Here is a 23,637-nt window from a genome sequence, read left to right as displayed (position 1 = left end):
TGTTGCAGAGATGTCAACTTTATCTTCTTCCAGGGAGAGAGAAAACGGATGGAAGCCACATGGAGGCTTAACCACCAACACACATTCTTCTTATCGGGACATTGGCAACGTGAAAGGATACTTTCTTAGGTCACTCTTTGTTTCATTTATCCAGGATGAATTGCCAAATAAATTTTTTCATTTCCAAGAAAGGAAGCAAACTGTGGTGTAATATGCAATAAAGAGAGCCCTGCAGCCAACAAGATACGTTCGAACTTCTGGTTCTAGCCCTCACTCACTCGCTGGGTGACCGCTGGCAAGTTATTTAACTTCTCTGGGTCTCGGTTCTCTTAATCAGAAAATAGAGATAATAATAATCACACTACCAACTTTTGGGTGGCTGTGAATATTTAATGAGAAAAGACAGGTAAAGCGCCCCCCATGCAGGAATGGCAATGGGGCATCATTGATGCTGCTGTTCCTTACTGGGTCTGTGGCAGACATGCTAATCAATCACAGATATTTCTTCTGATAAGACTGGACTGGAGGACACTCCAGACAGAATGACTACTCATGGGTAGATTGAAGCTGGAGCTCAGATTGGAGCCCATTTGCCATCTCAAGCCTCCCGCATTTCCAGACACGCCATTTGCAAGGTTCAAGATACGGAATAGAGTGGTTGTCACATCCCGGGGCTCCTGTTTCCTGAAGCTCCTCCAGGACTTTGAACAGCAGTCCCTAGCCCATCGTACAGATTCCCATTAGCTCCCGGGGTCTGACAGCTGGACTGCTGGCCCCTCATACCTAGTCTTTCAAAAGAGCTTATGAGATTAATGCATTTGATTAATTTTTTTAACTGGGTGGATAACACATTGGCTGTTGGCATGCCAGCTCAGTCCCAGGGCTGCTGGGGGCTCATTGATGCTGGCAGCCAATTTCCATTTCAATCAAGTCAGAGAAGAGGGAGGCAGAGAAAGAGATCGAAAGAAACTAGGACTTGATTGAAAGCTATGGCATCTAGCGCCACCTACTGTTGCATCGCTGCATCGCTACTTTTGCTGACCATGGGGTCACAGTCATATTCGGCCCTTAAGGCATTGTGGGGGGAACATTTTCGTAATCTCACACAAGTTATATTTTTCATTCATAGCTCATAATTGATTCAATGTGTATAAACTACAGGTACTCCTGGTACAGTGAGAGCAATAGTGACATTTCCTTGGTTTGTTTTGGTTCACAAAGCCCTGTGTAGCAAGCGGGCCTCTTAGCATCCTCACAGCCCTTGCGTGAAGATTAGGCAGTGCCAGGTGGGAGCCCGGAGGTACAGAAGAGATGACTTTCCTGGGGTCACGCAGGTGTGGTGCATGGAGAGGGGATTCCTACTCCACATTCTTTTCTCCTGAATCCGTCCCTTGTCCACCTCTGCTCCCCCAGCCCACCTTGGGGCCTGGGTCATCAAGCCCCTCAAAGCGCAGTTCCCACTCCGTATGTGCCAGTGCATAATGGGGATTTTACTGAAGCGTTCACAGAAGAGAGGGAGAAGGTTACATTGCACCTCACACAGGAAAAAACAATAATACAGTCCTTTAGCAGCTTGTGGGTTCTTTTCTGGATGTCAGTTTCCCCCTCCCTCACCTCTTCTCCCAGACCCCCTCCTAACCCTGCACGGTCTATCACTCTGGTTTGCTTTTTTTTAGATGGTATCTCGCTCTGTCACCCAGGCTGGAGTGAAGTGGTGCGATCTTGGCTAACTGCAACCCCTGCCTCCTGGGTTCAAGCGATTCTTCTCCCTCAGCCTCCCAAGTAGCTGGGATTACAGGCACGCACCACCACACCCAGCTACGTTTTTTCTTTGTAGAAGAGACGAGATTTCACCGTGTTGGCCAAACCAGTCTCTAACTCCTGACCTCAAGAGATCTGCCCGCCTTGGCCTCCCAAAGTGCTGGAATTACAGGTGTGAGCCACCACGCCCGGCCACTCTTGTCTTTATTAGCTGGAGTCATTCATCCTCACTGTGTGTCTCCCTCAACCCTCTTCATACTCACCTTCCTTCTCAGCGAACCCTTCTTTAAAAACAGGGAGGATTTAAGGAACAAAATAGTGGAATAATGTCTTTCCTTTGAGTTCAAAGGATAGGAAGACTGAATTTTCAGGGAGGCTTAATGGCTGAGGACTCAAGTTTTTTGTCTTGTTTTGGTTTTTGTTTTTATTTCATTTTGTTTTGTTTTTAGAGACAGGGTTTTACTCTGTTGCCCAGTCTGGAGTGCAATGGTGCAATCACAGCTCACCACAACCTCAAACTCTCAGGCTTAAGTGATCCTCCTGCCTCAGCCTCCTGAGTAGCAAGGGCTACAGGTGCATGCCACCATGTCCAGCTAATTGTTTTGTTTTTCTGTAGAGAGGGAGGTCTCACTATGTTGCCCAGGCTGGTCTCAAACTCCTGGCCTCAACTGATCCTCCCATCTTGCCCTCCCAAAGTGCTGGGATTACAGGCATGAGCCACCACACCTGGCCTGAAACCTAGTTTTAAATGCAGGAAGACCAGGGTTCTCATTCCTGGTTCTGACCACTGACTAATTGTGTAACTTTGAACAACTTCGTCTATTCTTCCATTTCTCCTTCTCTAAAAGGGACAGTTATTTTTTAATAACCATCTCATTGGTTTGTTGGAAGAAGTAAATGAGATTGATAATGCAAAATGCTTAGCACAGTGCTGATGTGTAGCAATTCTTCAATAATTTGTCAATTTCAGTGACTTAGACTCACCTTTTTTTCCACTCACTGATTAAAGGGAGATTCCATTCACTTAAACTAAAATGCAAATAGTGTATCTCTCCAGAGTTGTGCAGTGTCCAACCTGCGCATCCTTATATGACAGCCTGCCAGGCTTAGAGAGAGCAAGGAATGCATCCCAGCAAAGAGTTAAAGGATAAACCACAGCTAACAAATTGAAAGTGAAGGGATAGCCCAAAAGCATTCCAGGAAAAGAGAGCAGCAGGTGCAAAGACCTGTGATCAGAATGAGCAGGACACTTAAGGGAGGCTCCTTGGCTAGACCATAGAGATCAGGACAGGGGAGCAATGCAAGATCACCCTGAAGGCAGGAGCTAGATCACACAAAGGGGTGTAGTTCCCAGCAAGGATACTGGACTTTAGTCTAAAAACAATAAGGAAAATTTTAGGCAATGGAGTCATGGGATTGGGTGTGCATTTTGGAAGGGTCAGCTATGTGGACAATGGACAAAGAAAACAAGAATGGAGGAGAGAGGTCATCAGAGGCTGTGTCTGTTGTCCAGGTGGCTTACAGCAGCGTGAGAATGACACTGGTGGGAAGACAACGGAGAGAAGAGATTGGAGAGCTCTCTAGGAAGCAAAGTCAATGACTTGGTAAATTAGCTCAGGGCTTAGTAAACTTTTTCTGGAAAGGGCCAGATAGTAAACGTTCTAGGCTGTGCAGGCTGTGCAGCCTCTGAAATAACTACTAAACTCGCTGTTATAACAGGAAAACATCCACAGACAATAATAAGCACATGGGTATGACTGTGCCCAATCAAACTGTAATATACAAAAGCCAGCCGCAGGCTATAGTTTGCTGATCCCTGGATTAGATAAGGGTAGGGGAGGGTATCAAGGATTGGAGGGTGCTGAGCTCTCCCACTTCCTATCTCTGTGACCTTGAATAATTGACTTAACCTCTCAGACACTGGGTTTCCTTTCCAGGAAAACAGGAATAAGGATTCCTCATAGGGTTGGCGTGAGGATTAAATAAGGCAGTGTTGGCCAGGCATGGTGGCTCACGCCTGTAATCCCAGCATTCTGGGAGGGCGAGGCAGGCAGATCACCTGAGGTCAGGAGTTTGAGACCAGTCTGACCAACATGGATAAACCCCATCTCTACTAAAAATACAAATTAGCCAGGCGAGGTGTTCCATGCCTGTAATCCCAGCTACTCAGGAGGCTGAGGCAGGAGAATTGCTTGAACCCAGGAGGCGGAGGTTATGGTGAGCCGAGATCATGCCATTGCACTCCAGCCTGGGCAACAACAGCGAGACTCTGTCTCAAAATAATAATAACAATAATAATAATAATAATAATAAGGCAGTGTCTGCTGTGGGACAAACAGCGAGGTCTCATTCACAAACACACTCCAGTGAGGAATATCCAGCTACGTTCAAAATGGCCATCGAGGGCAGAAAATGAAGTTCTTTATTACTGAGGCCCCTACACAAAGAACAAATAGAAGTTACACAGAAAAATCGGAATCTTTAGGAAGGGGAAAAAAATCCCTGCTGATTACAATTTTCCTCACACAGCTCAACAGATTTTTTTTTACTTCAAAACAGCTCTCTAGGTGGGAAGAGGGCTCCAGCCTGAAGCAGGACTGAAGAACAGATAAATTGCATGGCATTAAATAGAATGCTTATTTTGCTGTTTATCTTTTTCTTTCAGGTGCCCTGAGTTTTTTCAAAAATTTCCCCACAAATCAAGGTTTGGGCCAGGATTTAGAATGGAGTCTTTATAAAGAGATTCCCGGCTGGTCGACGTAGCTCATGCCTGTAATCCCAGCACTTTGGGAGGCCGAGATGGGCAGATCACCTGAGGTCAGGAGTTTGAGACCAGCCTGACCAACATGGTGGAACCCCATCTATACAAAAAATACAAAATTAGTCAGGCGTGGTGGCACGTGCCTGTAATCCTAGCTACTTGGGAGGCTGAGGCAGGAGAATTGCTTAAACCTGGAGGCAGAGGTTGCAGTGAGCCAATGTTGTGCCATTGCACTCCAGCCTGGGCAACAAGAGTGAAACTCTGTCTAAAAAAAAAAAAAAAAAAAAAAGGGAGATTCCCACCCCTCCCTTCATCAAAGTTTAACTCAGTAGTGTTCTCAACTGAGGGTGATTCTGCTTCCCAGAGGACACTTGGCAATGTCTGGAGACATTTTGATTGTTGTAACTTGCAGGAGAGATGCTACATTGTATGATGTACAAGAAAATCCCCATCAAGCTACAAATGACTTTCTTCACAGAATTGGAAAAAACTACTTTAAAGTTCATATGGAACCAAAAAAGAGCCCGCATCACCAAGTCAATCCTAAGCCAAAAGAACAAAGCTGGAGGCATCACACTACCTGACTTCAAACTACACTACAAGGCTACAGTAACCAAAACAGCATGGTACTGGTACCACAACAGAGACATAGATCAATGGAACAGAACAGAGCCCTCAGAAATAATTCCACATATCTACAACTATCTGATCTTTGACAAACCTGACAAAAACAAGCAATGGGGAAAGGATTCCCAATTTAATAAATGGTGCTGGGAAAACTGGCTAGCCATATGTAGAAAGTTGAAACTGGATCCCTCCCTTACACCTTATACGAAAATTAATTCAAGATGGATTAAAGACTTACATGTTAGACCTAAAACCATAAAAACCCTAGAAGAAAACCTAGGCAATACCATTCAGGACATAGGCATGGGCAAGGATTTCATGTCTAAAACACCAAAAGCAATGGCAACAAAAGCCAAAATTGACAAATGGGATCTAATTAAACTAAAGAGCTTCTGCACAGCAAAAGAAACGACCATCAGAGTGAACAGGCAACCTGCAGAATGGTAGAAAATTTTTGCAACCTACTCATCTGACTAAGGGCTAATATCCAGAATCTACAATGAACTCAAACAAATTTACAAGAAAAAAACAAACAACCCCATCAAAAAGTGGGCAAAGGACATGAACAGACACTTCTCAAAAGAAGACATTTATGCAGCCAAAAAACACACGAAAAAATGCTCATCATCACTGGCCATCAGAGAAACGCAAATCAAAACCACAATGAGATACCATCTCACACCAGTAAGAATGGCCATCATTAAAAAGTCAGGAAACAACAGGTGCTGGAGAGGATGTGGAGAAATATGAACACTTTTACACTGTTGGTGGGACTGTAAACTAGTTCAACCATTGTGGAAATCAGTGTGGCGATTCCTCAGGGATCTAGAACTAGAAATACCATTTGACCCAGCCATCCCATTACTGGGGATATACCCAAAGGACTATAAATCATGCTGCTATAAAGACACATGCACACGTATGTTTATTGCGGCACTATTCACAATAGCAAAGACTTCAAACCAACCCAAATGTCCAACAACGATAGACTGGATTAAGAAAATGTGGCACATATACACCATGGAATACTATGCAGCCGTAAAAAATGATGAGTTCATGTCCTTTGTAGGGACATGGATGAAACTGGAAAACACCATTCTCAGTAAACTATCGCAAGGACAAAAAACCAAACACCACATGTTCTCACTCATAGGTGGGAATTGAACAATGAGAACTCATGGACACAGGAAGGGGAACATCACACTCCGGGGACTGTTGTGGGTTGGGGGGAGGGGGGAGGGACAGCATTAGGAGATATACCTAATGCTAAACAACGAGTTAATGGGTGCAGCAAACCAACACGGCACATGGATGCATATGTAACAAACCTGCACATTGTGCACATGTACCCTAAAACCTAAAGTATAATAATAAAAATAAATAAATAAAATAAAATAAATTTACATGAACTAGTAATAAAAAAAAAAGAAAAAAAAAATCCCCCACAACAAATAGCGATTTGGTCCCAAACTTCAGTCACCCTGAGGAAGAGAGATCTTGTTAACCAGCCTGGGATGTTGCCTGGAGGAGGAAACAGTTTATCTTTACTTTTTGGAATACATCAGCAAGATTTTTCTTTCTACCCCTCTTTTTCCTTTTGCTCTTACTTTGTCTCTTTTATTGGCTTTTGGCTGACAGGCATACAATCCTCCTTCCTAGAGCACCCACTTTCCTTTTATGGAGTTACTTCTGCTCTATTAGATACAATCAGGCTCTGTCCTCCTAGTTATTTAACTAATACCTGGGCCTGAGCAGGTGCATAGTGGCCCCAGAGAGCCCAGTAAAGGAAGTGGTTAAGGTGTGACCTTAATTAAGTCCTCGAGAAGAGGGACTGACTTATCTAGCCAGGGCCTCAACACTTAGCCAAAACAAACAAATCAACCACAAAACTATGTGTCAGGTGGTGACTTGTATGCTTTGCTGGGCCACAATTTCTCCAGCCTCAGGGGCATGGGTCCTACCTTTGTTTCCCACCTTCATCCAAGCTCCCACCCTGAATGTCAGCAAGAAGCCCAGACCTTTCCTTTATTCCCAAAGCATGGCTTCCATAAGGCAGTCCTGCTTCACTGACATTTACGGAAGACCCAAGCAAATTAGTTGCAGCAAAGGAAAACCTGAAACTGGGGTTTCAGTCACTTCATATTTTTTCCCCAACTTGTAAAAGATTGTAGAAGATTTCAAACCTACAGAAAGTTTGCAAAAATAGTACAATAGGCAGTCAAATACCGTTAACTTAAATTCACAATGTTATCTTTTTGCCATGTTTTTAACATGTTGCCATGATATTTTTCATATGTATGTATGTGTGCATACATGTGTGTATATATGTATGTATGTACTACAAACATAATATGTGTGTATACTTACAATTTTTTAAGCTGAGCCCTTTGAAAGTCAGTTGCAGACACTTCACACCTAAACACTTCAGCATGTATTACCGAAGGACATTCTCCTTCATAGTCACAATACAGTTAACACAGAAATTTCACATTAACTCAATGCTATTATCTTTTTCTTTATTTTTTCTTTCCTTTTTTTTTCTTTTTTTGAGATGGGGTCTCACTCTGTTCCCCAGGCTGGAGTGCAGTGGCACAATCTCGGTTCACTGCAGCCTCTGCCTCCTGGGTTCAAATGATTCTCCTGCCTCAGCCTCCTGAGTAGCTGGGACTACAGGTGCACGCCACCACACCCAGCTAATTTTTGTATTTTTAGTAGACACGGGATTTCACCATGTTGGTCAGGCTAGTCTCCAACTCCTGACCTCAGGTGATCCACCCACCTCAACCTCCCAAAGTGCTGGGATTACAGGCATGAGCCCCAATGCTATTATCTAACATAAAGTTCATGTGCAGATGTCCCTAGTTATCCCAGTCATGCCCTTTATAGCCTTGTCTCCAGTCCAGCATTCAGTCAAGGGACCATGCATTGCATTTAGTTGTTGTGTCCCCTTGGTGTCCTAAAGAAACAGATCTTCTGCCTTCTTCCTCTTTTATGACATTGTTAGAAGACAAAGAGGTGTATCCCTTGGATTTCTCTCCAAGAAAAAACTTGCCAGCAGGCGGCACGGGTAGCTGAGAGTCTCCAGCTGTTGACACTGCCAGCATCCACAGCAGCTTTCATGCAGCGAAAATCAGAAGCTTCCCCAGAAATTCCCCATCAGTGGGCACTGGCTATTTCTGCCTTGTGCTTGGGCTCAATCAAGCGATCTTTGCTCTGGATCTCCCTGTTGCATTGGCTGGACTCTGTCAGATCTGCATCATGGTCTAGGGATCCCCTGCCAAATCCCACTTCCTCCCCCTTTTCTCTTTCATGGGCTTACCCACAATGAGCATTTTGTACTCCTTTCTCCATGTCTGCTTCCCAGAGGCCCCAGTGGACACAGACATTGACATCTTTTAAGAGTCCAGGTCACCTATTTCGTAAAATGACCTTCACTTTTTATTTTTCTGATTGCTGCTTTCTCATGATTAGATTCAGATTGGACCTCTGGGGCAGGACATGTATGTAGGTGACATAACCATGTAGGCGATGCTGTGCCCTTCCCAGTGCATCACTTCAGGTTCACCTGATAAGAGTTTGCCCTGTCATTGGTGATGCTAAACATAGCCGTGATGGTTAAAGTGGTGTCCGCCAGACCTCACCGTTATATGGGAACCTCGTTTCCTTTCTAACGAATCATTAACCTGTGGGGTTAAACCTTGAGACTGTGATGTATTCATCTTCTCATTCATTCAGCAATGACAGAAAGAATGCAGAGCCAGGCCCTGTACCAGGCACTGAGTATCAGAAGCTTCCTTCCCAGGAACCATTGTTCCTTCTCCTCTTCTTCCCAGAGGACTCCTGCTGCTTTGTCTCCCCTAAGTTCTCAGTAGAGGACTTGCTCGTCTCCCCAGATGACAGTCTCTTCTTCCACCACCTCTCCCTGACAATCCACAGACCCCAAACTTCTTTTTCTCCTGGGTCCATAAGAAGATCGGGGGGAAAGGAGGTTGAATCAAAATATCCTATAAAAGATGCAACCTGTCTTCAACAAGGAGAGCTGTTAAAGAATTCTTTTTTTTTCTTTTCTTTTTTTTTTTTTTTTGCGACAGAGTCTCGCTCTGTTGCCCCAGGCTGGAGCGCAGTGGCACGATCTCGGCTTATTGCAACCTCCACCTCCCAGGTTCATGCCATTCTCCTGCCTCAGCCTCCTGAGTAGCTGGGACTACAGGTGCCCACCACCACGCCCAGCTAATTTTTTGTATTTTTAGTAGAGATGGGGTTTCACCATGTTAGCCAGGATGGTCTCGATCTCCTGACCTCGTTATCTACCCACCTCGGCCTCCCAAAGTGCTGGGATTACAGGCGTGAACCACTGCACCCGGCCTGTTAAAGAATCCTATAGTATATTTCCTATTTCAGTTTGAAGGATCTGTGTGTGGATGAGGTCACTAATTCTGGGTATCTCTATGTAGGCAGGTACACATCTTACATTCTTATGACAAAAAAAACACCTCACTCTACCCAAAAGGAACTGCCCATCATCACCATAAAACCACCAAAACAGAGTATTATTCAGCTCAGCTACAAAAAAAAAAAAAAAAGAATGAGATCCAGTTATTTGCAACAACACGGATGGAACTGGAGATCATTATGTTAAGTGTGTTAAGTGAAACAAGGCAGACACAGAAAGACAAACATCACATGTTCTCACTTATTTGTGGGATCTAAAAATCAAAACAATTGAACTAATGGACATAGAGAGTAGAAGGATGGTTACCAGAGGCTGGGAAGGATAGTGGAGGATGAGGGGCAGAATGTGGGAATGGTTAATGGGTACAAAAAAATAGAAAGAATGAATAAGACCTGCTATTTGATAGCACAACAGGTTGACTATAGTCAATAATAACTTACTTTTTAAATAACTAAGAGTATAATTGGATTGTTTATAACTCAAAGGATAAATGCTTGAGGGGATAGATACCCCATTCTCCATGACATGCTTATTTCACATTGCATGCCTTTATCAAAACATCTCATGTAGTCCATAAATATATGCACTTACTATGTACCCACAAAAATAAAAAATAAAATATTAAAACCACCAAAAACTTAAACATCCATGTGCAAGCTAAGGTCTCTGGGTTCATGTGTGTACTCCTGCCATGATCCCGCCTACTCTGTTCTTTACAGCTTCTCCATAATGAGTCTGAAATTCGTTAATCAGCGTGCTTGCTTCTCAGTCTCCCTTCCCCCTCACCCCTCAACAGAGCATCCCAGCTGTTTCCCTGATGTCTATATCAGCCCGGGCACATTTAACAGGAATTCATTTCCATTTTGATCTTATTCTAGGAAGTAGATCATATTTTAAGGAATAACAAAGATGAGTTCAGAACATTCTTTCATAAAACACAGAGAACAACAGATATTTAGAAAATTGGCTTTCCGGCCGTGACCTTCAACAAATCATTCTGATTTTCTGCCGTATTAAATTCTTTATGATGAAATCTAACAAAATTCAGTGGAAGAGTTTTGGAGGTAGTATCTGTAAGTCAATAGCTAGCAAATGCTACCCCTCAGGTAGTTCCCACTATGCAAAATAGGGCAAGGTGGGATGGGGATGCAGAATGGAGTAGTGAATAAGAACACAGGCTTCAATGTCACTTGAACACGAGTTCAAATCCAGGCTTTGCCACTTAATAGCAAGTCAGTTTCACCTTTTTAAGCCTCCACTTGCTGTCCTATAGAATGGGAATAATAATATGGCAAGGACTCAATGGACTCATCTATTTCATATAAGAACGCACTTGGGACAGTGCAGAGCACATAGGAGATTGGCATTAGTTCCATTTCACAGATGGGGATTGGCATTAATTCCATTTCACAGACGGGGAAACTGAGATTGGGGAGTAAAGGTACCTCACTCAAGGTCACTGAACTCCTGAGTGACAGGGCCAGGACTCAAACCTAGTTCTTTCTGACAACAAACGTCTTTCCATCCATTCTTGCCACACTTCACTTCTCAGCTGTCAGGTTAAACCAAATCACTTCCGGATGTTACTATTTAAACAGCCCCAGCACATGAATATTAAATGTGAGTATACCTGCCAAGAAAACCATCCCTATCTAAGAGTCCACTGTGAGTCCGTGCGTGCTCCACCCCTCCCAGACCCCCACCTCTTCTTCCCTTAATTCCTCCAGCCCTGGAGATGGTAGAGGTTTCCTTTTGCTAATCTCTAGCTTGCGTCATCATTCCTTATGTGACTTTTGAGCTCTTCCAACACCTTTGTAACCGCTCCCCTGTATTAAATTCCCTTTGTTGAACTACCTGTCATGAGCTCTGATTTCCTGCCTAGACCCTGCCTGATCCAGTATGTTAAAATAAACTATTAGCTTACATCATTCCAGACTCTTAGATGACTCAATTTAAATTGGCATTAAACATTTCTACTTTGCCTGCCTTGAGAGAATTAGTCAAAATTGCTTTACGAACATGAAAAACGGTATTATTTTATTAAAATTAATCTATGCGAATTGTAGAAAAATTAGGAAAAAAGATAACCAAAACAAAAAATTATTGTTTAATTGCCTATAATTCAAATGCCCTGAGATAACATCTCTATTAACAATTTATTGTATTTACTTCCAGCTTGTTATATTAGTACATATATGCCTTGTCATATGTCAATACTTTAAAACCTAATTTGTATCAGATCACATACATTTCTGGAAATTTCTATAGATTTTATAAGCATAAATATTAGAGCTTCTCTATGATCTACTATCTTTACGTTTTGTAGCATGCATTTTCATCTGAAATTACATTCCATTACCACCTTTCCACATTAGTAAATAAACAGCCATAGCAGCACTAAGTGGTAGCACCAGACTCAAATGCATCACATACCACTGTCTGGAGAGACCATGATTTATGCCCACAATGCCTATGGTGGGACATTTAGGTACTTTTTGCTATTATTCACACTGCTGTGATAAATATCCTCGGGGATAAATCTCTTCACCCTGGCGACATAATTTCCTTGGCTGGGGCAAGAGGATATGTATTTCTAAAGCTTGTCACACATATGTCTAAATTGCCCTCTAGAAAGGTTGTAGAGAGAGTGATTTTTGAATGTTTTATAAACCTTTTAATCTACTATTTAACTTATTTAACTTATTAACTTATTAACTTTTAATTTAACTTGTTTTTTCATTTACTATCAAATGATGTTTGTAAATGTCCTGAGAACTAGTTATTTCTGCTGGCTTATTATAATTTTAATTAAACTATAATTATAAAGTTATAATCATAAACTTACCTTACCTTTATAATTATAAAATTACACTTTGACAAAAATGGTTTCCTGAGAATCCATTGAAATGCTGACATAGTTGTGAGGCTTAGGGAGGCGTGCATCTTATGCTGCTAAAGTCGGTGTCAAGTTGAGGACACAATTCAGTACCAATCCCAGTCAATACAAATCCACTCTTATACAATGATGTGAATTCCTGGTGCACAGGCAACTATCACTAGGTGACATTTAAAAAAAAATGCTTGAATGTTGGAATGCTTGAATTATCATAGTTGTTTCACAAAGAAGGTGAAATTTGAGATGTTTAGGAGAGTGGTAAAGACATGACCGTGGCATAAAACAGGGTTTCAATCATGTGTTTTCAAATTATCTGGCAGGAAAATTTCTGATGTGCTTATTTTTCCTTCATTTATAAACATGCTTAGTTCACAGCATCTTTTTGGAAAGTTACTTTCGGCCTGCAGGAAATATATAATGAGGTTCTCCAAAATAAGTGGGATTAGAGAGACAGGCAACCTCATTTTCAAATATTTGATCTCAACATGGCCAATCTCATTGCTTTCACTGTAAAATACAGCAGAATGGGGGTCATCTGATCTTGATACCTCAAAAGCAGTGTTGGGAAAGGAAGGAGAACTAGTTAAAAGAAGTCTCAGTCTCAGCTGTTTTGCCACTCCCAAGAGAGGGATGTATTTCAGATAGAATTTTGTGGCTGCAGGTAACAGAAAACCTAATTTAAGCTGTTATAAATAATAAAGGAAATGTTCATGAAGAGTCAAGATTCCAGTGAAGCTTGATCAGTTCAACAATGCACCGTGGGACGAGTTTTTCTCCGACTCTTCTCTGCCTTTCCTCCATATCATCTTTGCCCAAGGCTGGCTACCCTCATGGGCACGAAATGGCTGTGAGCAACTCCCAGGGGTTATCTGCTTCCCCATTTCTAGTCAGTAAGGAAAGAGAACATCTCTGCCTGTGCTACCCAGAAGCCCCTAGAAAATGCTTGCATCTCATTTGCCCAAACTGGACCACATGACCATCCGTAAACCAACCACTTTGACAGGGGATGGTTTGTGCTGTTTGGCTTCAGTCATTCAGGGCCTCCCCTGCTGCTGGTACCATGAGCATCTCCCAAGACGCAAGTGCCGAGCGAAGGAAAGGCAAAGCGCCTAACCAGGGAACTAACTGGTATCAACAGGGAGGGTGAACAGATGTTGGATGTGTGAGACAAACGAATGTTCATTATGCAAAAGCTTGGGAAAGTACTCCTGGAGTTCCTTGCATGCCTCGTCAGAGGGTGGTCTCTCCACCTGCTTCACCCATCCCTCAAGATGAACACTGATGGGTCTGCCATCAATTTCCAGCCAAGGAGTTGAGGCCCCCTGGTATACTGAAATGAGCAAGATAAAGTACCTGTAATTTACTACTAAGAATAGCCAAAGAGACAAAGTTTTTAAATGATTTCATTGGCCAGGCACAGTGGCTCACGCTTGTAATCCCAGCACTTTGGGAGGCCGAGGCGGGCGGATCACTAGGTCAGGAGATCGAGACCACAGTGAAACCCCGTCTCTACCAAAAATACAAAAAATTGGCCAGGTGTGGTGGTAGGCGCCTGTAGTCCCAGCTACTCAGAGAGGCTGAGTCAGGAGAATGGCGTGCAGGAGGCGGGAGGCGGAGCTTGCAGTGAGCCAAGATGCGCCACTGCACTCCAGCCTGGGTGACAGAGTGAGACTCCATCTCAAAAAAAAAAAAAAAAAAAGATTTCATTGTTTCCTATCCAATTGGCCTGATTCAAGGCCATCCATATGTTTTGTCTTGTTTTGCATCCTTTATACTTTGCTTTATTTTTCTTTTCTTTCTTTCTTTTTTTTTGTTTTTAGTTTGTTTGTTTGTTTGTTTGTTTGTTAGACAGGGTCTCGCTCTGTCACCCAGGCTGGACTGCAGTGGCACGATCTCAGGTCACAGCAGCCTTGACCTCTTGGGCTCAAGCGATCCTCCCACCTCAGCTTCCTGAGCAGCTGGGATTACAGGCGTGCACCACCATATGCTTGGCTAATTTTTTTGTATTTTTTGTAGAGACAAGGTTTTGTCATGTTGCCCAGTCTGGTCTCGAATTCCTGAGCTCAAGCCATCCTCCTGCCTCAGCCACCCAAAATCCTAGGATTACAGGCATGAGCCACCGCGCCTGGCCCCACTTTGTCAAGTGGGCAAGTAATAGCTGCAGTTACAAATACTCTGTGGAATTGCCATAGACTCTTCACCCTTCATCTGTGCTGCCTTACATGGGAACGTGTATTGGCCAACCCAGGAGAAAAATGGAATCAAGCAGGCCAGAAGCAGTTCCTTCTTCCACTTCATCTCCCACTCTAACTCCCACCCAACTCTTCCACAAGCATCATTCAACTTTAAAACAACTATGCTTCTCAACTTTCACTTTACACTTCAAAGCCCCAGAGCAGTAGGCACCATAGCCCAATTTCATTGATGGTGACTGCAGAGAAAACATTTTGCCTCCTCCCACACATTGATATTGGGATTTCTGTTAGTGAGCAGCCAACCTGTTCTCACCCTGCCTCCAAAAAACACTCTCAGTACAGTACTACCAACCAGCCTTTGTCAAATTTCACTTTGCCGTTTATTTTTTAAATCTTTTCTCTTTTCTTATGTAACTAATTAATATTTATTGCAAAGTTATAGGAAATGCACATCAGCTAAGAAAAAGAAATAAAACCTGCCATAATCTCACCCCTAGAGAAAATCACTGCATTTTGGAGCTATGTCATTTCATATCTTTGATATGTGTATATCCACATAGATCATTTTTCAAAAACCAAAATAGAATCATGCTATAAATATTACTTTGTAACATGTCTTTTGACTCAAAAAAATCAAACATCTTTATATATCGATAAACATACTTACATTATGTTGCCATTATACTTAATTGCTGCATTGTATTCCATTGTGTAGATGCACCATAATTATTTAACCTGTCTTCTATTGTGAGATGTAAAGTTGTTTTCCAATAGTTTGCTATTACAAGCAGCATGCTGGTGAACAGTTTTGTTGATGAGTCTCTATGTCCATGAAAGGATATTTCCTTAGGATTCTTGACAGCAGAGTTGTTGGATCTAAGGACATGCTCATTTCTAAAGCATCTGGTATGCATTGAGAATTGCCCTTCTGAAATGCCAGCACAAATTATTTACCAGCTTTATCTGAGAGCACCCATTTTCCCATAATTTCTAAGTATTTTTTTATTTAAAAAAAATCCTAAGGTGCAGGAAAATTTCAAGACAAGATAATCCAGGTAATATTCTGATTATTGTTTCTCCAAACTGTGGGTTGAGAAAAATGACTTTTATACTAAAATATAATTTGCCAAGTATGATGGCTTGAACCTGTAGTCCTAGCCTTACTTGGGAGACTGAAGCAAGAGGATCACTTGGGCCGAGGAGCTTGAGGCTGCAGTGAGCTGCACTCCAGCCTCAGTGACAGTGTGATCCTGTCTCTAAAAAAATAAAAAAATAATAAAAATATAATATAGTTAATTTATCCCTCTTCTTTATATTGAGCATGTATCAACTTCTGAGTAATGCGAGGTTTCCCCTAGGTATAGACAAGGCAAATTAATAGGGAGAAAGAAAAACCCAGGAACAATTATCTGGATAATTCATTCATAAACCTCCGCTATGGGGGCAGGAAGAGAGGCAGAGTACATTTGCATCTTTACATTGACAAGATTCAGCTCTCCAAATCAGCTGCTAAAACCACCAATAATAATTATCTTTAATGCCTAATTTTTTGCTCTAAAGTGTTATGCTAATAGTAGTAGCTTCCATTTATCTAATGCTTGCTATCGGTGAGGAATTTAGCAATTAATTTAATCCTCAAAACAGAGTAGGAGTTATTCCCCATTCTACTGAAGAAATTGAAGCCTAAATTCTTCAGAGAGGTTGAGTAATTTGTTCAAGGTCACACAGCTGGTCACCAGACAGAACCAGGGTCAGGGCTCAGGTCCACTTGTCTCCAAAGCCTTTACCATGTCCACTGTGTCACACAGCAGCCCCCTCTTTGATATCAAGGTAGACTCTGTGCTGCCCAGGACCCCTTAAACCTAGCCATACATCTCAGATAAACCCATGAGCCTCCTATCCCTATCTCCATTTGGAAGCATTGTATTAACACTCCTTTTATTTTCACCCCTTGTAGTCTCATCAGGTCCCAGACAAGCCAATGAAGAGCATCAAGTATATGGACAAGGAAATAATAAACCTCAAAATGGACCTTATACGAAGCCGGTGAGTGAGCCCAGCAGGGAATGATCCATAGACAACCCAACAGGCATGAGCAGGCTATGGGGTGCTGCCTACAAGACCTTGCCCAGTCCCAGCACCCCCCAATTCTGAACACTGAGCAGAAGACTTACAGGAGGGTAACCCTGGGAGGAGCAGAGGGTAGGATCGCTTTCTCGGCTGGACTTTCCAGAGAGTACCCATGCCATGCCAGCCTCCAGCCACCTGCCTAGAATTCCCTCTGCTTTTCTTCCTGGACCTGAATCCAACTCAAGAGAGTTCCCCCATGCTCCAGAAAACCTTCCCTTTTTTACTCCAGACACACATGATGATACCGTGGAATCAGAGTCGTTCTCAAATTCTGGTCCTGTTACCTGCTAGCTGGGATGCTGGAGGAGTTATTTAAACTCTCTGGGACTCTTTTTCCCTATCTGTAAAATGAGAATAATAGAAGGTTGTTGGAAGAACAGAGGGAAATAAAGCAGATAAAGTGTCCCTCATATGGCCTTGAATACAGGGCTGTTCCTATCTTTCCTCTCCTCACTCCCCATTCCTTCCCTCCCTGATGAGTGAGGCCCAGGACCATGTTTCGGCCATCTCTGTCTGGTGAGATGGAATTTTTTTCCCTTACCCCTTAACTGTTTCCTGAGACCTGGAACATCCCAAGGTAGGATCCTAAAATGAGACTTTTGGTAAAGCAACTCAAGACGGAGTAAGAGATGAAGACTCTTTCAGCACAAAATACATAAGACGTGTGCTGAGAGGGGTAATCTAGGCAGCGGGGAAGTTCTATTGATCTTAGACATCTCCCACTCTGAGCCAGATGCAGTGAGAGGCAAAGTGAGACATCTTCTCCCTTCACCTCCATCTTCTGAAAGCCACCCTTCTCCACCGCTACCAGAATCTCCACCCTGCCCCCTCCAGCAGCACAACTTCATGGAACTGATGACTGAGCCCAAGAGGACTCCTGGAAGGTGGAGGAAGGGAAAGGAGTTAAAGGGCATAGGGGAGAGGTGAAGAGAGGGCCCCACTGACTGCAGGGGGTGGCTGTGTCGGCTATCGGAGGGTCTCTAGACACTGTCTAGTGAAATATAATTTGAGCCTTGTGTGTAATTTTAAGCTTCTGAGTAGCCACACTAGAAAAAGTAAATAGAAACAGGTGGAAGTAATTCTAATAATATTTTTAACTCAGTACCTCCAAAATATTATCATTCAACATGTAATCAGTATTAAAAATAGATTGATGAGATGCTTTTCATTATGTTTTTTAATACATATGAAAAGTAATGAAGGGATGAAAAATAATGAATGATGAAAGATCTGGGATGTATTTCATACTTAGAACACATGTCAATTTGGACCAGTAACATTTCAAGTGCCCAGTAATTGTCATGGACTAAATTGTAGCCCTGACACACACACACACACACACACACACACACACACACACACTTTAATATGTTGAAATCCTAAGCCCCAATGTAATTTTTTTAGAGATACAACCGTTAAAGAAACAAGTAAGGCTAAAGGAAGTCAAAGGGTGGAACCTTAATCCAATGTGATTGGTGAAAGAGGAAGCGACATCAGGCATAAGCACACAGAGAAAAGGTCACATGAGGCCAGGCGCGGTGGCTCACGCCTGTAATCGCAGCACTTTGGGAGGCCGAGGCGGGCGGATCACGAGGTCAGGAGATCGAGACCATCCTGGCCAACATGGTGCAGCCCTGTCTCTACTAAAAATATTAAAAAATTAGCCGGGCATGGTGGCGGGCGCCTGTAGTCCCAGCTACTCGGGAGGCTGAGGCAGGAGAATGGCGTGAACCTGGGAGGCAGAGCTTGCTTTGAGCCGAGATCACGCCACTGCACTCCAGCCTGGGCAATAGAGCAAGACTCTGTCTCCAAAAAAAAAAAAAAGTCACATGAGGACATAGCAGGAATACAGCCACCTGCAAGCCTAGGAGAGAGACCTCAGGAGAAACCGACCCTGCTGGCACCTGCACCTTCAGCTTCCAGCCTCTAGAACTGTGAGAAAATAAATATCTGTTGTTTAAGCTGCTCGGGGTGTAGTATTCTGTTAGGGCGGCTCCAGCAGACTAATACGTAAGAGTCAATACAGAAGAGTCAATGCTGAGACGTTCTTGCAGAGAATGATCCAGCTCAAAGAGGCCAGCGGGGCTCAGTCTCATATCCCTTTGCAGAGCTGAGCTCAAAGGCAGCATTTGAACTTGGATCTCCAAATTAAGGGCTTAGAGCCACAAGGATCCTCTGTTAGTTTCAGACAATACTGGCCTCTCTGTAACTGCCCAGTGGATTCACCTTACCCGAATCTGTAACTGCCCAGTGGGTTCACCTTGCCTGCTGCCTAGACAGAGCCAATTTATCAAGACAGGGGAATTGCAATAGAGAAAGAGTAATTCACACAGAGCCGGCTGTGTGAGAGATTAAAGTTTTATTATTACTAAAATCAGTATCCCCGAGCATAAGGGAGTCAGAGTTTTTAAGGATAATTTGGAGGGTGGAGGAAGGCCAGTGAGTCAGGAGTGCTGATTGGCTGGGTTAGAGATGAAGTCATAGGGAACTGAAGCTATTCTCTTGTGCTGAGTCAGTTCTTGGGTGGGGACCACAAGATTAGATGAGCCAGTTTATCCATCTGCGTAGTGCCAGCTGATCCATCAAGTACAGGGTCTGAAAAATATCTCAAGCACTGATCCTAGGAGCAGTTTAGGGAGGGTCAGAATCTTGTAGTCTCCAGCTGAATGACTCCTAAACCATAATTTCTAATCTTCTGGCTAATTTTTTAGTCCTACAAAGGCAATCTAGTCCCCAGGCAAAAAGGAGGTTTGTTCTGAGAGAGGGCTGTTATCATCGTCGTTTTTTGTTTTTCTATGTGTTTTTTGTTTGTTTGTTTTAGTTTTGTTTTGTTTGGTTTTTTTGTGTTGAGACAGAGTCTCGCTCTGTCGCCCAGGCTGGAGTGCAGTGGCAGTCTCAGCTCACTGCAACCTCCGCCTCCCGGGTTCATGCCATTCTCCTGCCTCAGCCTGCTGAGTAGCTGGGACTGCAGGCGACCGCCACCATGCCTGGCTGATTTTTTTGTATTTTTTGCAGAGACGGGGTTTCATCGTGTTAGCCAGGATGATCTCGATCTCCTGACCTCATGATCTGCCCGCCTCAGCCTCCCAAAGTGCTGGGATTATAGGTGTAAGCCACCACGCCCGGCCCTTTGTTTTTAAACCATAAATTAAGTTCCTCCAAAGTTAGTTCAGCTTATGCCCAGGAATGAACAAGGACAGCTTGGAGGTTAGAAGCAAGATGGAGTTTGTTAAGTCAGATATCTTTCATTGTCTGTTACAATTTTGTAATGACAGTTTCATCTACAGTGTTTGAACCCAAGTTAGAGGGCTTTTGAGGCTGATGCCTTGGGAAACTTGGAGCCCCAGGGACTGGTGACACGTAGGATCAAGAAGCCAAGAGCCATCTGAGTAGGGACAGCAGCTGTGGCAGGCAGCTGAGAAATAAGATGGCATGGCGGGGGATGAGCCTCCCAAAAGGGAATTGCACTCTGTTCCACAGCTTTGCCCGGAGGATGTTCCAGGCTTCACAAGGAATGGTGCAGCAGGGACGTTGGATCAGAAGAGAGGTTCCAAATACAGAATTTCATGGGCACCAATCAGTCATAACAGACACTGGCCATACCCAACCATTATGACCATGTTAGTTCTCACTAGCTGAATATTATCAGCCTCCAGGTAGATGAGGCCAACCAAGAGCCCCAGATGCAAAGACATATCTGAATCTCTAGAGCCTGAGGAATGAGGGTCTCCACAAGAATCTGTACACTGTAGACAAATGGCTGTTGATGAAATAGACCCCAATAGATGCCTTGACCTAGACTTGACTCAGCTAAGGAGGGTGACAAAGTAGTGGTGTGCCAGCTTGTAACTAGAGCCCACTGCTAAATTTTCAGTGGAAAATTATTGAACCAATTATTAAACACAGCTATTGTTAAAGATTAATTATATAAATGTATATCTATAATTGCGAACTGATCGTTAAACACAGCTATTATTAGAAAATTAATTACATGAATTTATAATTAAATACAATTAAATAAGTTCTATTAAAGCACAAGTAATAAATACTTAGAACTCATCCCTTCCTAATTGTTTTATACAGTTTGCTAATATCTATGCTCTAGAGGCTATCAATGGTTGTAGTATCTATGTGGTGGAAATAGTATATAAGGAGTGCTACAACAAATCTTTTCCCAGCTCTGTGTTCACTGACGTCACCACTTTGGTAGCTCGAAAGCAACTGGTGGGAATATCTGCACCATGGTGACAATATTTGCACCGTGGAAATCAGCAAACACTAGAAATCAGGGCTCACGTCCCCCGACAGAGAGCCGGTTGTTAAACATTCACCAGCACACCACGGGGGACGTGCCCCAAGAACGACAAAGGTTCCACCTCCCACTAACCCGTAGAATAGAGGGGATTAATTATTAATAAAAGATGATACAGGCAACAGTTGTTCTGCCACTCTTCAGTTGGCCAGCTGAGTCTGTCACTCCCAACAGACGCATTAAACGTTAAAGTTGAGTTTAACGTTCTCCTCGGACATGCTTAGCCTGTCCCACTGCTGGACACAAAGGAGAATGGGGAAAAGGCCAGACAGAAGAGCCCCAAGCAAGCAAGAAGGAAACGACAATGAGATGTTCCATCTGGCCACCCTTCTGGATCCCACCAACATTAAGGAAGGAATCAGGATTCCCCTTCAGAAGGAAATACCGTGTTTTCCAAAGGAAGTCATCTCTCCAAGTGGCGCAAACTCCCTGACCCTATATCCCAGTATTAAACGAGGCGAATTGTTAACAAAGATGATGTTGACTTTTCCATCCATTGTTTCTTAACTTTGTTTCCCCTCTTGTTAGAGACTAGCCCACCTTGAGCCAAACTACTTCACTGTCTCCTGGATTTTTATGTAATATTTTAGCCCTCTTGTAATTCAATGGCACCATCCCTGGTTTCATGGCCAATTTAACCTGATGCTAAAAAGAATACGATTCTAACTGCTTTCCTCCTCGCCTGTTCCGTCAGATGTTCAGTGGCACTAAGCAGCACCCTACGCACAAACTTGCTGAATTTCTAGCGGAAGTTGACAATCAGGGTCTCTTTGCATGTGCCCAGTTCTTGGTTGACTCTTTGAAGTGAGATAACATACCTTCCTGCAAAGGTGCCAGCGCTTTTTATTGTGAATGTTTTCAGGAAAATAAACATCTCTGCAATGAAAACAACTGCAATGTTGAACATGAAGCCGTGATTAACCCTTGGCAAAGTTTAGTTAGGTCCAGGCAGTTGCAAATAAACAATGATGAATTATCCACTCTCCCCTACCCCCAGCAGAATCCAGGTGATGCACATGTTTATGAGGTCTGAGACTTTGCTTTCCAGCTGCGTTTGGTAGACAGCTGAAGCAAAGTAATTAGAAATAACAAAGGTGGAATTTGGGGCAGAGAAAGAAGCTATTCTTTTTTTTTTTTAATTGGGTTAGGCACTTCTTCTTGGTACTTCTTTAGCCCTCTGTACTCATTCATTTTTTTCGACAAATATTTATTGAGTATGAGGTATCACCAGGTGTACACCAGGCATTGCTGTATATATTGGAGATGAACAAAACAGACAAAACTCCTGTCTTTGATGAATAAGGGATGATGACTTGCATTATAATGAGGTAAAAACAACAATCAAATTAACAAGTAAATAAGCAGAATTTGAAGGTGGGGACCTAAAACCGGGTGATATATAAATAGTGGTGATGAAGAAGCTGCTGCTTTAGCTACAGCCATCAGAGAAGAGTTGTTTATAAAGGGAACCCTGGGTCCAATACCTGAATGGTGAGAAAGAACCATCCCAATAAAGACATAGCAGGGTGAAAGGTGGTGTATTTCAGAGAACAACAAAAGAATGGGTACCAATGTCAGAACAAGCTGGAAATGCTGTAAGAACTGAGGTGAGCTGGGTGGCCGGAGCAGAATGAGAGAGGATAAGAGAGACAAGAGATAAAATTGAAGAGCTGGGTAAGGGCTGGCCCACACACTGCCTTGTAGGCTGCGATGAAAAGTATGGGTTTTAGTCTAAGTGCCACAAGAACCATAGGAGCATTCTGAGCAAGAGACGGATATAATCTGATTTTTTAAAAGAGCATCCCATCCACTGCATAGAGGCTATGGTGAAAGATGACAATGGCTTCAGTAAGGGAAATGGCAGTGAAGTGGGAAGAAGTGGATGGATTCAGGATTCCTTTGGAGGTAGAGCCACAGGACTGGCTAATGGACTGGATGTGGGAGCCTAAGGAAAATGCTGCATTGTGCATTCACATTCTACAATGACCTGTTTCCATCTCTCACACTAGCATGTGAGCGATCTCACAGTAGGCACCATGTCATGTCCACTGTCATGGTCCCAAGAAAGTGTTTATTGATGGGATGAATTAATTATCTTGTCCATCTCTAGAATTTATCAGTTGAAATAAGGGGGGGAGGCTTATTAACTTAGTAGGGAAAGTGAATAAGTGAGGGGGCTTATAAATTAATTTGTGGGTTAATCAAGAGATAAGATAGCTAGCCCATTGCTTTAGGCCTTCCAGGTGAGCCTGATAACTTCTCCCTTTTCCATTGCCATTCAAACAGGAGTGTCCACTTTGACTTATTGATGACTGGTCTATGGCTGGAAGGAGGAGATAGTAATGTTGCCCTACAAAAGAATTAACCTGTCTTGCAAATCCCCAGGGTCTAGCTCAGTGCTTGGCATAGAGTGGGCACTAAGTAAATATTTTGAAGTTTATATTTACATAGCATCTTACAATCTTCCCCGAGGCAGGCAGGAAAAGTCTTGTTGATTAATTC

At 43.1% G+C, this 23,637-nt stretch overlaps 1 protein-coding gene across 4 annotated transcripts in view; it reads left to right on the top strand.

Moving 5' to 3' along the window:
• The window catches only part of CCDC60 (coiled-coil domain containing 60), a 203,228-nt gene that overhangs the window by 74,975 nt on the left and 104,616 nt on the right, over positions 1–23,637 (top strand). For all 4 annotated transcript variants that reach the window (XM_058425439.1, XM_058425441.1, XM_058425440.1 and 1 more), the window contains one exon: positions 16,660–16,739. In XM_058425439.1, the coding sequence (XP_058281422.1) occupies positions 16,660–16,739 (80 nt within the window). The remainder of the gene's footprint in view (positions 1–16,659; positions 16,740–23,637) is intronic.

Source organism: Hylobates moloch, unplaced genomic scaffold (assembly GCF_009828535.3).
Source record: "Hylobates moloch isolate HMO894 unplaced genomic scaffold, HMol_V3 SCAFFOLD_12, whole genome shotgun sequence".
NCBI classification, from domain to species: domain Eukaryota; kingdom Metazoa; phylum Chordata; class Mammalia; order Primates; family Hylobatidae; genus Hylobates; species Hylobates moloch.
This window is presented reverse-complemented; position numbering and strand designations above follow the sequence as displayed.